This window comes from Anthonomus grandis, chromosome 8 (assembly GCF_022605725.1).
Source record: "Anthonomus grandis grandis chromosome 8, icAntGran1.3, whole genome shotgun sequence".
Lineage (NCBI taxonomy): Eukaryota > Metazoa > Arthropoda > Insecta > Coleoptera > Curculionidae > Anthonomus > Anthonomus grandis.
Genome location: NC_065553.1, coordinates 19,713,293 through 19,728,043, shown reverse-complemented (window position 1 = coordinate 19,728,043; position 14,751 = coordinate 19,713,293). Strand labels below are relative to the sequence as shown.

Genomic DNA, 14,751 nt, shown 5'->3' with positions numbered 1-14,751 from the left:
CTGTACTGCTTTAAATAAAATAAATAAAATAAATAATCACTTTCTTGTATTTTAAACCATCTTGAGGTCTCTAGTGAGATTGAAAAATAACTGTAAAGTGAGATTTTAAATTTATTAAACACTTCCATTACTTATAAATTTGTATATTAAAAATGTATGGAAAGATCAATAAAAGGAGTGAGATTATAGTTTTGACAAAACCTTGAAAAATCGCGCAATCGCATTGGTTTTTTTATATATCAAGTGTCTCAGTTTTCCAGAGTATTTTCAATAAATCCTAGTTGATACATATGTAAATTTTTTTTAAACCCTATTTCGATTGAATAGTTGCATTGGGATCTCAATAAAAAAAAATGTTATTATTCAGACGTTTCGACTTTTATAAGATCATGTGCTGGATGCAACAAATGGACAATTCATATACATGGGAAAAAAGAACTCCTTCGGTTTGGTTTATATTTAAAAAGCTTATTTTGCACTAAAAATGATCTTACATAGCTGTTTACAACCTTTCCTATTTATTTGGACCTCCAACAATATCGTTCATTAAAACCGCATTAAAAGAACGTTTTAAAACATTATTAAGATGACTGCAAACGGATGTGCTCAGTGGCATGAACTTTCCATACTTAATGTTTCCTTCTTTCTTTAAAGAGAGCTGCCTGACGATGTATTTTTGTTTGCAGGTGGTTTATCCAGTATTCCTCCAGTTCTATATGACCTCTATTCCTCGGAATGATAATCGTACCCGGCTTACGGTACGGTACTATCGAAACTGTTTTGGTCCTGCACAAATTATTAAGTTCGAAATTGTCTCTAATCTTCAGTATTGGGCCAGTTCTATTAGCGACACATCACTAAGCAGTTGCCGCGTTTTTTTCTCTTCACCAATTTTTGGATGGCTTTTGTCGCATAAGTGACGATCTATAACGTATAATTTTTTTAAATTGTTAGACTAAGATGCTAATGTAAGGATAGACATTTATTCTCTTTTTACACATTTCCTTCTCATTTTTTTATTATCTGGTCATTTGAAAATAATATTTTTCTGATATAGTTTGTAAAAACAGAGGGCATCCATTTGTAGCTGATTCAACATTGAATAACTGTTCTATAATCTTAAAGTCACATTTTAAGTCTGTATATATCCAATTGAAATAATTCAAATTATATCCTGTATTCAACATTTGTTCCACCAGAGCCCTTGTATTTGGTTTTGATGCAGATTTTTTAAAATCAATACGTCAACCAATTAAAAAAGGTTTTCTTGTTAATTGATTCATTAACCCTAAAGCATATCTAATATTGGTATCATTATGGTAGGTAAGTTATGATATTGTTTATTGTCATTCTTTGTATGGATATGATGGTGGGAACTTATAGCAAAAAATCGAACCCACTTTTTCATACATATTTAGTGGTAAAAAATTCAAGCCTTTGTAATGAAGATTGTTTTCAAATGCAAGCACAGGTTGGGTAAAAATGGCAATCTTCTGTCTGAATAAGGCTTTTGCTTTGTTTTTTTTGGGGGCTTTCATGATACATCCAAAACTCATCATGTTGCTCAATCGATTGTGCACTTTAACATCGACTGTTCAACAAAATTGCTTTTGCAGCTTTAACTGATAACAATCTAACATTAATTTTAACGCCATAATTTAGTCTAATACAGATGCAAAAGCTTCGACCCGAGATGTATCTGGATTTTTCGTCGCATGACTTATTTTATATTAATTGCGTTTAATGTGTATTTAATTGAATAGTTTTGTACTATCAAACAAGTTACATATACATTAATGCGGGTTGTATTTATTAAATTTTGTATGAATGTGAGGCTGTGTTATCAGAGACCACTTTCTCAAGATCACAAAAATCAATTCGTTTAGCCAAACTTTTGCATCTGGGTTAGAGTTATTTATGGTAACGCAAAAAGAAACTCGGGTCGCTGTTTATATTACTAAAAGAAAATATCTTATAAGGTTTTATCGCTTCTCAGCTTAACGGTACTAACTATTTCATTAACACCAAGGATCACTACAGAGAAAGGCTGTACGTACCTATGTACACACAGAAGATTCTCATTTTTCCCTCCCTCTGCCCCATCATAAGGGTGTCTAACCGGGCAGCCAATTGCACAAAACACGCTTCAATACAACGGTCACCGCTCATGATAAACCCGGGCACCAACTATCATCCAATCAGAAGCCGCCACAGCAACCCAAAAACAAAACAACCAAAAAAAAACCACCTCCTCTTTCAGTATGCGGTGCCAGATATAAAACACGTCCGGGACTTACCTACCATTACCGACACTCGCACATTGAGGGCGCGACCGACGAGAATTCGCGGGACAGCGCCGCCCCCTCACCCATGAACGCTTCTGGTAGCAACAGTAACCAGGGCAGTTCGTCTTTTCCTAGTGCACCGGGTACTCCGGTGGCGGCCGGAGCCGGCTCCGGGGTTGGTCCTTCTGGTGGGGCGGTTCCTAGCGGCGAAGTGGGCGGCGGCGGCAGTGGTACCGCCTCTGCGCAGATCGCTGTCGCAGGACCAGGTAATCCGGGACCAGGACAGGTCGTCTATCAAGACAGTTACGTGTCTTTTTTGAACCAGGCACCGCCGGGTACATGCCTTTATATGTCTTATATTTCGAAGTGGGAAAGGTAGATACGGTCCGTTCCGGATTTTTCTTTGGTTATAGTGCAATCGTCAGTCTGGCATTTGAAGTTTTAAGAAAATCTATGCAGCCCTTGCTTGTTTGTCAATGCGAACGAGAAGTAAAGGCTAACTTTTGATCTCGCAACATATTGAGGAAAGCTACACGTGCTTTTTTTTACTCGGCGTTTTAAAGGGAATTCGAAATTTATAATGTCGTTGACTAACCCGTAAGTCTTACAGAAAATATATATGACAAAAAAGAAGTTAAGTAGATTCTGAACAATTTAAAAACAAATCAAAATATGACACTCATTAATAGCCGGGCACACTCAAGAGGTATTCTTAAATGATTTGGTTTTTCACCGACCAATTCTGTAATAGTTCCCCGCACTTTAGTGTTTGCTGCATGTCAGATCCGTCGTGGTTCTGTACCGACGTGAACGATGTGTGAGGTGAGGTAATAAGCCAAGTAAGATCGGATATATTTGTTTACTACCAGTAATTAAATGTGTTATCAAGAACATTTTTTAACGTTTTAACAAGTTTAAATCACAAAACAATTTTACTATTAACCAAAAGTTCTTATTTTATTCTCCACAAGTGTTTTGCTCAACAAAGTTTAAACACTAACTCTACAACTAAACTAAACTCGACAATTGGCTATAAGGAATTTTTTTTTTCATTTCTGAGTATTATTAAACTTTCTTATGCATCTAATTTTCGATTGTTATTAACTGGTTTAATTAATTTTAGTTACTTAACTGCCTACAAAGTGACCAGTATTCAAAACATGTTCAGGGAAACTTCACTTTTCAAGTCTTTTTTATATTTCACAGGAGCAACATGTTCTTTAAATCTGATATTAATTGATCTTCTTCTTGTTTGCCCTATGTACTTCTTATCACAATCGCTACAATTAATCTCATAGATCCCGGACTTTTCATTGGTCTTCATTGTATCTTTTCAGTTTCCTAAAAGATTCCTCAACTTGGTCGAACTTTGATAGACCATTCTTTGACTTAAATCTTTAAAAACTGTATGAAGGTCTTTTTGTCAAGACTATTTTGAAACTGTTTTGCGACTTGAGTGTCATACCAAAGGTTCCAACAATAGGACTCGTTTTAAGTTGTTTGCGCACACAAGCCGTACAAATCGCACTACAAATTCGTCAAATGTAATCAATAACCATAAAAAATGGGGCTCCCTTGTTCCCGTTTACTATTACTCCAACTACGATGAACTTACGTCATAATTCATCAAAATTTGATGAATTATGAACTTATTCGCGGGTAATTTTAAAAATATTTCTCGTTTTCTATAAGTTCTCGAAGTATGGACAGTGGCCATATTTTTTTTGTTAGATCCAATTAAAAATCCACTTCCAACGCCGTATTTGCTTGAGATTGTTTTCCACAATTTTCACCAGACACGATCCCAATAATTCAATTTTTTTTCTTCTCCCGGCCGAAACTACTACCGAAAATCTTTGGGGATTTTATGCCGCTTTAAAATACTTAACCCGCGGTTCAATCATTCCAAAATATGGAAGAACTTTTTACCAATTCCGTTAATAACATAAAAAAATGGATATTTAAGTTTGTGGCAAATGAAAGATCTGTCCCATGGTAAATAGACCAAGATAGGCGGGACTGGCAACGGAACAGATGGTTTAATAATACCTCTCGTGTGAGTGCTCGGCTACTTGCAAAATAGAGCAATTAAAAAGTTTAGGTTATTTGCAATAACTCTCCACTAGATAAAATTTTGATATAAGGTTCTTAGGATATGTTGATTGACAGACCTTAACGGACTAGCACACCTATCTTTTGTTGTCTTCTAATTAATACGATATACTAGACAATTGACCAAAAAACAACGGCTGCATGAATTTCTTAAACGTAGACACTTTTTTGGATGCCAGATTGACTGTACTATTATTTATGACACTACTAAATGATTTAATACTTACAAATCCCCATCTACTTTTCTCATATTGTGTGATCAAAACGAGCATGTGGATAGTAGAAATATTAGGCTCCTTGCTGATTTTGGTTTCATTTAAGTAGTTTTATTTTTTTGTTAAGGGTTATAGTTTGAAGTAGTTTGTAGATTTTAAAGGTCAATTATGGGGGAAAGTCATGTTTTTGTGTGTGTGTGTGTGTTTTTGTGGTTCTGTTATGAGCCTGTGAGTGTCTTTGTTGTGAATGCATGTTGGTTAATTTTCACGTTAAAAACAACAGTATTTAAAAAAAAATATTTAGTTTGATACATTATAGAATATTTATTATTGATGGGGTGACCATGTGTACACTGTTGGGCTGTATTATATAAAGATTTTGATTTTGGATAGCTAAAGTACGACAAACTGCTGGTATGCCAAACGTGTATAACAATAAAAATTTAATGCCAAATATTTTCGTAGAGTCTGAATTATTGCGATTAATTAATTCAAAAAAATACTGGTTGAAAATTTGATGAATAGTAGTCCAATAAAACTAAAGCTTCTTTAATTTATATGATGGTAAACGGGAAATACAGATTAATATAATAAAAAAAATTTTAAGTTATAATGATTTTTTTAAAATTGAAAATTTATAAATAGGATAATAATATTTAAATAAATTAATTAATTAAATAGATAAAACTCATTAAATTTGTAAACCTTAAGTAAAGAAAAAAAAAGACAACCAGCGTACATACATACATACGTTACGTAATAAAAAAATTAATGTTTAAAAATATCTTTACTTATTACAACCATATACAGGGTGTGCCAACAAGGTGTACGGCTAAGATAGCGCCTTAACTATACGAGGTAGAGCAAAAAGTTCTACAGCAAAGTTGTAGGGTTGACAAAAACCTACGAACTAAAAATATTTTTATGTATACCGGGTGTGTCACATAAAAGTTACTATAAAATATGATTTTTTTTTAAATGGTACGCCCTGTATATTATGGTACTAAAATGTGAGGCAAAAAGAGTACTTTACTTTGGTATAAGGTTTTTAAAATTTCCATGCGGCGTTGCAACGTAATTAATTTTTTTATTTTATTTTTTGCCTTTTAGAGGGTTCGTTTAAAAAATCATAATTAACTTAAAATATTTTGTGCCTATGAAACTTGTACCACAATTAGTCTAGGGTACCTCCTCTAGGCTGACTATGAAAATTTGTAATTTTTTAATACAGGATGTTTTTAAAGAACTTTCAAACTTGCTGAAATTAAATACGCAATATCTCAAATTTTTCAAATGGAACACCCTGTATATTTTTATCTAATTAAGTTTGTCCCTCAAATACCTTCATTTTTTATTTAATATATCCTATAGCTAAACCAAGTACTTTTTGAGATATTTTAACTTTTCTGTAAAATACTATGCATAAAATGGGTATTCTTGATCAAGATTGCTTAAAAAAAATTATTGATGAATTAGAATTATTACTTTTCCTACAATTATTATTATTATTATTATTACATACTTGAAAAATTAACCAACACAATTATTCACCTAAACTGCTAAAAAAAACAGCAAAATTAAATTACATACTAGGTAGGTACTTACGTATTTTTGCATAAATGTACATCGTTACACTAATTTCAAATTTTAAAGATCAATTACAATTATTATAAATTGTGTTCAATATGACCTCCTAAATTTTGTACGCAAGCGTTTACTCTTTTTGAGAATGAGTCATTAACCTTTACCAACATAATTGGCGTGACTGTTTGAAAAATCTCCCGAATTTTATTTTTCATATTTTCACTTATGGTAGGAGTTGTTTGATAGACTTTTTTCTTCACATATCCCCACAAGAAAAAATCCAGTTTGGTCAAATCTGGCGACCTTGCGGGCCAAGAGACCGGCCCACCTCTCCCTATCCACCAGCCAACAAAATGCTCATTTAAAAAATTTCTAACAGCATGGTTATAATGAGCTGGAGCGCCGTCATGCTGAAACCAAATCCTATCTCGAACATGGTCAAGCAACGTTTGTAGAGGGACATTAAAATCGTTTTGTAAAAAGTTTAAATACATTTCACATTTTCAGATGTCCATAAAAAAAGTGCGGTCCAATAACGTAATGTCCTATTTTTCCTGCCCAAACATTAAGCGACCATCTATGTTGATGATGAATTTCTCGGGTGAAGAATGGATTGCTGGTGTCGTAATAATGAAAATTATGTTTATTAACACTGCCATTATTATGGAATGTAGCTTCATCCGAAAAAAGCACAAAATTTAAAAATTCAGGCTGACGAATCTTATTTTGCGCCCACTGACAGAAAGCCATTCTCGTTTCATAATCCTGCGGAAGTAATTTCTGCAACAATTGAATATGGTAAGGATGGAATTTTTCGCTTCGAAGCATGCGAGATATTGAGGTTGCAATAAAGCGTAATTCTTTAGCAAGCTGCCTAACGCTTTTATGAGGATCTTCAACGACACTTAAAGCTACTGTCATACTGTTTTCCTCATTTGTAACTGGCTTCACCCGTTCATGTTTTTCATAAATTACACTTCCTGTTCTCTCAAATCTTTCTTTTAGTTTTTGAAACACTTGTGCTTGGGGATGTCTCCTTTCAGGATAAAGTTGCGCATAAATTCTAGATGCCAAAAGGCTTTTTCTTTCAGCAGCTCCAAGGGCATATATCATATCAACAAATTCCTTACGAGGAAAATTCATATTGATTACAAAATGAACAATAAAAATTAAAAATCGATTAACTAATTCACTGATTCAATAACTAATTCACTGACACAAAAATCGATTAACTAATCTGTAAAATGGTTTTTGAAGAAGAAACATTGATCTTGTCTACTGCTGTCATAATAAACTGACAATTATTATTTGACATTTAAACCAATGTTTTTAAGCAATCTTGATCAAAACTTAAAGAATACCCGTTTTATGCATAGTATTTTACAGAAAAGTTAAAATATCTCAAAAAGTACTTGGTTTAGCTATATATAGGACATATTAAATAAAAAATAAAGGTATTTGAGGAACAAACTTAATTAGATAAAAATATACAGGGTGTTCCATTTGAAAAATTTGAGATATTGCGTATTTAATTTCAGCAAGTTTGAAAGTTCTTTAAAAACACCCTGTATTAAAAAATTACAAATTATCATAGTCAGCCTAGAGGAGGTACCCTAGACTAACTGTGGTACAAGTTTCATAGGCGCAGAATAAATTTTAAGTTAATTATGATTTTTTAAACGAACCCTCTAAAAGGGAAAATAATATAAAAAAAATTAATTACGTTGCAATTACGCCGCACACAGGCGAAAATCGGGGAAAAGCCGGCCATAAATAGTAGTAGTGCTGATATGAACCACAAACATATTTAATCATAAGAAAATGTTAAAACATTTTTTTAAATCCCCCCGCCCCCCTTGGGTTTATTTATTGCATTACATAGGCGCTGCGTAAGTACGCATTTCCTTAAAAAAAATTCAGAATGTTATTATTTCAACAATTTTTCAGTTAAGAGTTTAAAATTCATAATACGGAAAGTTTTTGAAATAAAATTCAAAATGTTGAGACTTTTGATAATATAATTACCTGAGTTTAATAAAATTTCTTATTATAAATTACTAAATAAAGTTGTGATTTGTTTGTTTTTGTGCTATTTAATTTTATAAGTAACCTTTGCTTTGTGTGTAAAAATAAGCAATTAAAATACATGTTAAGAGTAATATATTTAAGTATGTAAAGTATATACAGAGCTTACTTAACAATAACTTTGTAATAATAGTAAAGCCTAACCTATCTTAATAATAATTAAAATCAATCAATATCTTCACTATCACTTTCATCAGCAGAAATTGTTGGTTCATCAAAAAATGCCAAAACTTCTAAAGGGTACTGTTTAAGCTTTTTAGCAGATGATTTTTTTCATATTGGAGATTAAAGGATCAGAAGATATTAAGAGGTTACAAAATATATCTTCGATGTTTTCTTAAAAACTTCCGTCATGAAATTCTCTGAATCTTTTAATATCTTTATTTCTTGATTCCTGGGCTTCTTTGCCAAGTTGCCCAATTGGAACCAAAAAATATGATATTATATCAGAACTGTGCATTAAGATTTTATGCACGGAAGTTGGCATATTGTACCACGGATACAATTCTACAAATTTTCTGGTCGTATCATGACAGTAATCCTTAAAACTATCGATTTTAATATGAAAACCACTAGAAATTGTTAATAAAATTACTCTGAATCTAAATATCAAATCTTGATTAATGGCTGTAATTTCCGAAGCTTTAGCAGCATTCTCAAAAAAACGGCGAGCAGTGCTGCCGTCATTAGTACTTCCAAAACCAGGTTTTGGTCGGTCAACCAATAGTCCCATTTCTTTAAAAAATAAGTCTTGGATTCGTTTTTTGGCATTTGCAAGTTTTTCTTTGTTTTCCTGGCCTCGCGCTTGCCATTGCTTAAATTCCATCTTATAAGATAGATGCAGCAAACACTCAAAAAAACGAATCCAAGCATGTAAAGATGACAAACCAAATTGAAATCTAGATTCGTCAGCAATTTTCTGTTTTAAAACCTTATCGATATTGTTAAAATCTTTGGATGTTAGATTACACAAATAGCATCTCTGAGTTGAAGTATTTTCAGTAACAGCATTACACAATTTGCCATCTATCATTGTAAAATATAAAATGTGTTTTAAAAATACATTGTTTCCTTGAATATCAAGCTTTGTTGGTTGCAAATCTGAAATTTGTTGGTCAAAATATTGCTTTTCTCTCACTGATAACTCTGTTGTTTCATGCCTAAACTGGACTCTAAGAGGTCTACAGAATCGTGTGGAGGAAGTTCTGGGATTTTCCCAGATTACAAACTTATCTTTTGATTTCGGATCACCGTTAATGAGCTGAATTGGTACCATTGATGTTAAAAAGATATTAGCATCTAAAATATTGGACTCTGCAAACTGCTGTTTGTATTGACTCATCCCAGAACTCCCGTCACACCCCCATTTGCAAATTAAATTTAAATTATTATATTTTTCTTGGTTTAAAGAATTTAAAACTTCTTTTAGGGACTCAATTAACCTTAAAGATGTATGATCCAGCAAACTTTGAAGAGGCACTTCAGCAACATCCTCAGAAATGTTTAGGTTTTCTGGGTAGCACCTTTTTTTGCGGCAGTTATTGACTGATAATTAGGATAAAGAGTTGACCTATGACTTTTTGCTGAATTTCTTATAAGATTGTATTGAAATTTTGTCAATTTAGCCTCTACAAAAAGCGATAAGGCTTCGTCCGCTGAAAATGGTATTTCACATTCTTTTTCAAGAGATTTTTTATATTTTGATGCACGGGTTGGTGATGAGAATGCAACATTTTTAACACATCTGCTTCATCCAGTTTACCTTCGGACCTAAACTTCATTTGAGCAGCAAATGTTAGTTCTTCAGGGTTTCGATCTGCTCGCATCTGTTCAGTTCTTCTTCTTTTTGATCGGTCACTTAAATCTAAAAATCCAGTGAATGGCCTCCCTCTACTCGATAGAGTTGTACCCTGCATTTCGGCTGGTTGAGCTTCATTCATTGCAGAAAATAATTCCGACTCAATATTTAACCAATCTCGATTTTTATTTTCAAATGCAGTTTTATTTCTTGATGCTGATGACCATTTTGTGTCATATTTCTCGATGAATTTATATATGACTTTTGAAGACTCTTCTGACAAGCGTTCAACTCGCATGGTAGAGGTCACTTTTTCTGCCAAATAACGGCACTGCTCCATTCTTTTCTTGGACTGACAAATTCCTAACCAACTGACATGTTGGCTTCTTTTAAACCAAGCAGATTTTGTTGCTGTCCCTGAAATAATAAGTAATTTTGTTAATTATTTTTCATAAGATTTTGTCATTTAAAATTGGTTACCATATTGAATTTTAAACCCATATGGCAATTTTTTTATTTCTATATTAAATTTTCTTTTAAATGATGTTTTATTTTATAAAAATTAATTTATTCTTCAAGTTAGTAGCAGAAAATTATTTCTTGCGTTTTGGACCTACAATAGCATTTTATAGGAATTTGGACCCGGACTACAAATCTTTAAAAATATTTTTTCGTCAAGATCGCAAATTATCGCAGCAACTTAAGATTGGATCTTACAAATGACTTATTAAGCAATAATTTAAAACTAATTTAAATTCGGGAAATTACGCGAAATCATACTTTTACTTTAGCAGAAGATCAGAAATTTAAATTTTTAAAAAAAATTAACTGTTAACTTTTCAAAAAATCAGTAATAAAAAAAAGTAAAGAAATATTTTTAATTATTATAATTTTTAATATTCTACTTACCACTAGCAATAGGCTCCATTGCTGCTTTACAAAATTTTCACCCACACTTTGCCGAAAAACTAAATTTAAATTACTACTTTTTACAGGCGCTTTTGAATCACAATGAAATAGTCTCCACGAACATCTACTTTCAACTAAAATATTTCTGCAAGTGACAAGACGAAAAACAAAAGGGTAATTGTTTATTATACCCAGGTAACTAGATAATTGAATTATACTCAGAATAGGCCTTAATTGGGAAGTTGGTATTTCCGATTTATGGCCGGCTTTTCCCCGAATTTCGCCTGTGTGCGCCGCACGGAAATTTTAAAAACGTTATACCAAAGTAAAGTACTCTTTTTGCCTCACATTTTAGTACCATAATATACAGGGCGTACCATTTAAAAAAAATTCATATTTTATGGTAACTTTTTTGTGACACACCCGGTATACATAAAAATATTTTTAGTTCGTAGGTTTTTGTCAACCCTACAACTTTGCTGTAGAACTTTTTGCTCTACCTCGTATAGTTAAGGCGCTATCTTAGCCGTACACCTTGTTGGCACACCCTGTATAAAAAGAACAAACATTCCAAAAATTATCTAAATTACAGCTTTTTTAAAAACAGTAGTAACCATAGTTTAACGGATACCACAGGAACGATATTATAAACATACATACATAATAAATAAAAGAAGCGATCCAAACATTCAAATGGCAATAGCATTAGATTTTATTTACAACTCCAATAAGGATTTCTATACACACATTTGTTTTAATTTTTTTGCCTTGGTATATGCTTCTGTTTTTGGCGTTAAATATGAAGGGTACAGGGAAAAAACCAGATATGTCATTTCTTTTCACATTAGAGTAAATTGAATTTTAATGTTCAAAACCAATTATTTTTATTTCCAAAATGAATATAAACATGTAGTTTACATAACACAGAAGTTAATATTATTATAAAGTATTATGACTATGGTTTTTTGGTTTAGAAAAACTAAATACGGCTTTATTGCAAAAAAATCTGCATCACTCAGGGTTTTGCAGGATCAAAAGCAGCTGCTTTTATTTTTGAAATAAAAAAGAAGATTTAATTTTTTGGAATTTTTAATGTTTATTTATCAAAATATTATTATAAAGTAAGTTAGAGATGAGCCAGGTTTTGAAAAAATGTTACGGCTTTTGGACTGCAAAACCTCATGAGGCTCATTAGGTCGTTAAACTTAACTTTTGGAATTGGTAATGAACCTGTAAAAAAATTACAAAAATTAATACATTTCATTTTTATTTAAAACTTTCTTATAACTTACCATCGTATACCGGAACGGGCAGCAAAAATTCTCCACATCTTAAAGCTAAATTTCGGTCAAAGCGTTTTCGTATTAATCCAGACAAAACTGGTCCATTATATGTTGAACGGTAGTAGATAAGGCGGCTATGATTAGATGATGCCACTATTTCCTTCAAAATCTGGATTTTAAATGGGCATTTTTGTAAATATATTATGTCTAAATATGATTTCCAATCCAGTATCATATTTTGTGACACACTCACCACAACAAACGGCGATGGTTTGGAGCGGGAATGCCTAATGATTTCTTCGAACTCTTCCGGGACCTCAAAGAGGCTCTTCAAATCCCACAATCCTACATTTTTGTCACAGTCCAAATAGGAGTGTCCTCTTATAGGGAATGTGATTTTCAGAACAGTCACAGAAAATTTGCAGTTATTCAACATCGTCGTCTAAATAATTATTGATAAAATGGAGAAGAAAAGATGCAACTTCGTTTGATCCTTTTTTAACCTCTCCTTCATGATAGGTATAAAAAATAGATTGACCTGAAGATAGGACATGTACATTAAAGGCGTACATAGACAATTGTCGTTAGTGGCAATTTTAGGAATTGAAATATTTTTTGCAAAATCAATGCAGATGGCTTCCTTTTTAATGCTTTTTTTTGCAGCTTTTTTGGCTTGCCTTTTCCTTGAATAAAACGCCTCAGCCTTTCTTTTATGCAACTCGTTCATAACGGTTAATTCTCTAATTTCATCAGTATCAGTCAAACTTTTAAGCTTAATTTGAAATTCATCACACATTGCGCATGTGTCACTTCTAGGGTATCCAAAGGCAATATTGAATTCTTTATTAAAGATTGTTCTGTACGTTTCATACGAGACTTTAGCATTTAGATGCTTTTCCTTAAAGAGGTTAAACATCTTTTTGATTGTAAGTTCTTCTGGTAAATAGGTCTTTTTTGTATCTTTTAGACTATAGTGGCTCTGACGACCCTTAAAACTTTTGATGTGGTCACATACCAAACCTTTTGTTAAGTCGTCCAGCTTCCTATGAGTTGCACTATGCTTTCCACGTCTGTCCTTAGGAGCTGCACCACTTCGTTTGAGGCTTTCCTTTATATAATTTATTTTATTTTTTTTTAATCCCATGAATGGAACAAAAAGCTTTGGCAGACACCGGAATATCACCATCGCGAACCCGAACTCGATACGCATAACTTGCATCATGGAAACTGGCAGTATTCTCGTTTTGACGAGGTCCTCTATGCTGGACAGGTAAGACTGTAATTAAACCAGCTAAATAATAATTTTGCTCATCGTGAGAGGTCAGAGCATTAAAATGTCTCAATATTTCTGCTCTTTGCGCCTCATTAAGTACCTCAAAGCACTTTAATCTTGAGCAATTACAAGGCTGTCCAGCTTCATGAGTGGATAACTTCAACATTTTAGAGACCTCTGACATCCGACCGGTTCTCTTTCTTTTTTTTTGAAGGCATAATTTTGTTCTCAACGGATCCCTCCGAATCACTATTAGCCATAATGGTTTATTATTAATCACACAGACAAACAAGAAGTCACACTTTTGCGGATGCAATAATACTGGCACGTTTTTTAAAAATGAATATTCCATCAGCCGGTTTGTTTACATGACATCGCTGGTTTTTTCCCTGGACCTTTGGACTAAGCTGGTTTTTATTCGGTACGCTATATTTTAGATACTAATTTACGCAAGACTACGGTGGTTGTTTCCCGGTTTTAGTACTCGAGAATAAGCGTCTTCATTCGAAGAATTCAATGGCGCCTCTACCGAGATTTTCAATAAAAAGTGACATATCTGGCTTTTTCCCTGTACCCTTCATATATAAAATAGAAATAAGAAAATACGTATATCTGTTGATCAATTTGAAATAGCTAGTACTGAGATGATTTGTGTCTTATTTTTTAGTTACGCTCGTTATATATTTTTTTTTATACTGATCATTTCTAATGCCAGTCTTTTGTCATTATTTTGTTGACAACCAATGATCTCAGTACCATCAAAATTAAATCTATGAAGATTATCAAATGATTAAAAATTAACGTCTTTAACGCTTCTCTGTATCTGAGCCACCATCAATCATCAGCCGAACTTGTAATCAATTTATTCGGATATTTCCAATTAGAATAATCTGGTAATTTTAAAAATCCGGCTGCTGTCAAGCCCATGTCATGTCAACACAAGAGTGGACTCTTTAAATCAATCCTCTATAGTCTATATAATTACAAACCTGGAGCAAAGGTCAACAACTCAAAATATATTTCCAAAATATAACGAGTCTACATAATAAAGTAGACTTTTTATCATTGGAATAGTAGATACATTGGAAAAGTATAAAATTGATATTATTTGTTTAGCTGACCATTGGATGGGGTTCTATAACATTGACTACTGTGATCTGAATGGCTATAATCTAGCAAATTATTGTCTATCACAACATGGAGGTAT

The 14,751-nt window shown here is 32.8% G+C and overlaps 1 protein-coding gene across 3 annotated transcripts in view; it reads left to right on the top strand.

The window, feature by feature from the left end:
- Nucleotides 1–14,751, top strand: part of LOC126739641 (zinc finger protein ubi-d4 B-like) — a 38,821-nt gene that overhangs the window by 5,791 nt on the left and 18,279 nt on the right. The window contains exon 5 of one of the 3 annotated variants that reach the window (XM_050445412.1): nucleotides 2,261–2,551. In XM_050445412.1, the coding sequence (XP_050301369.1) occupies nucleotides 2,261–2,551 (291 nt within the window). Of the gene's footprint in view, nucleotides 1–2,260; nucleotides 2,621–14,751 lie in introns of all 3 variants that reach the window. The other 2 variants (XM_050445411.1, XM_050445410.1) reach the window with 2 other exon arrangements.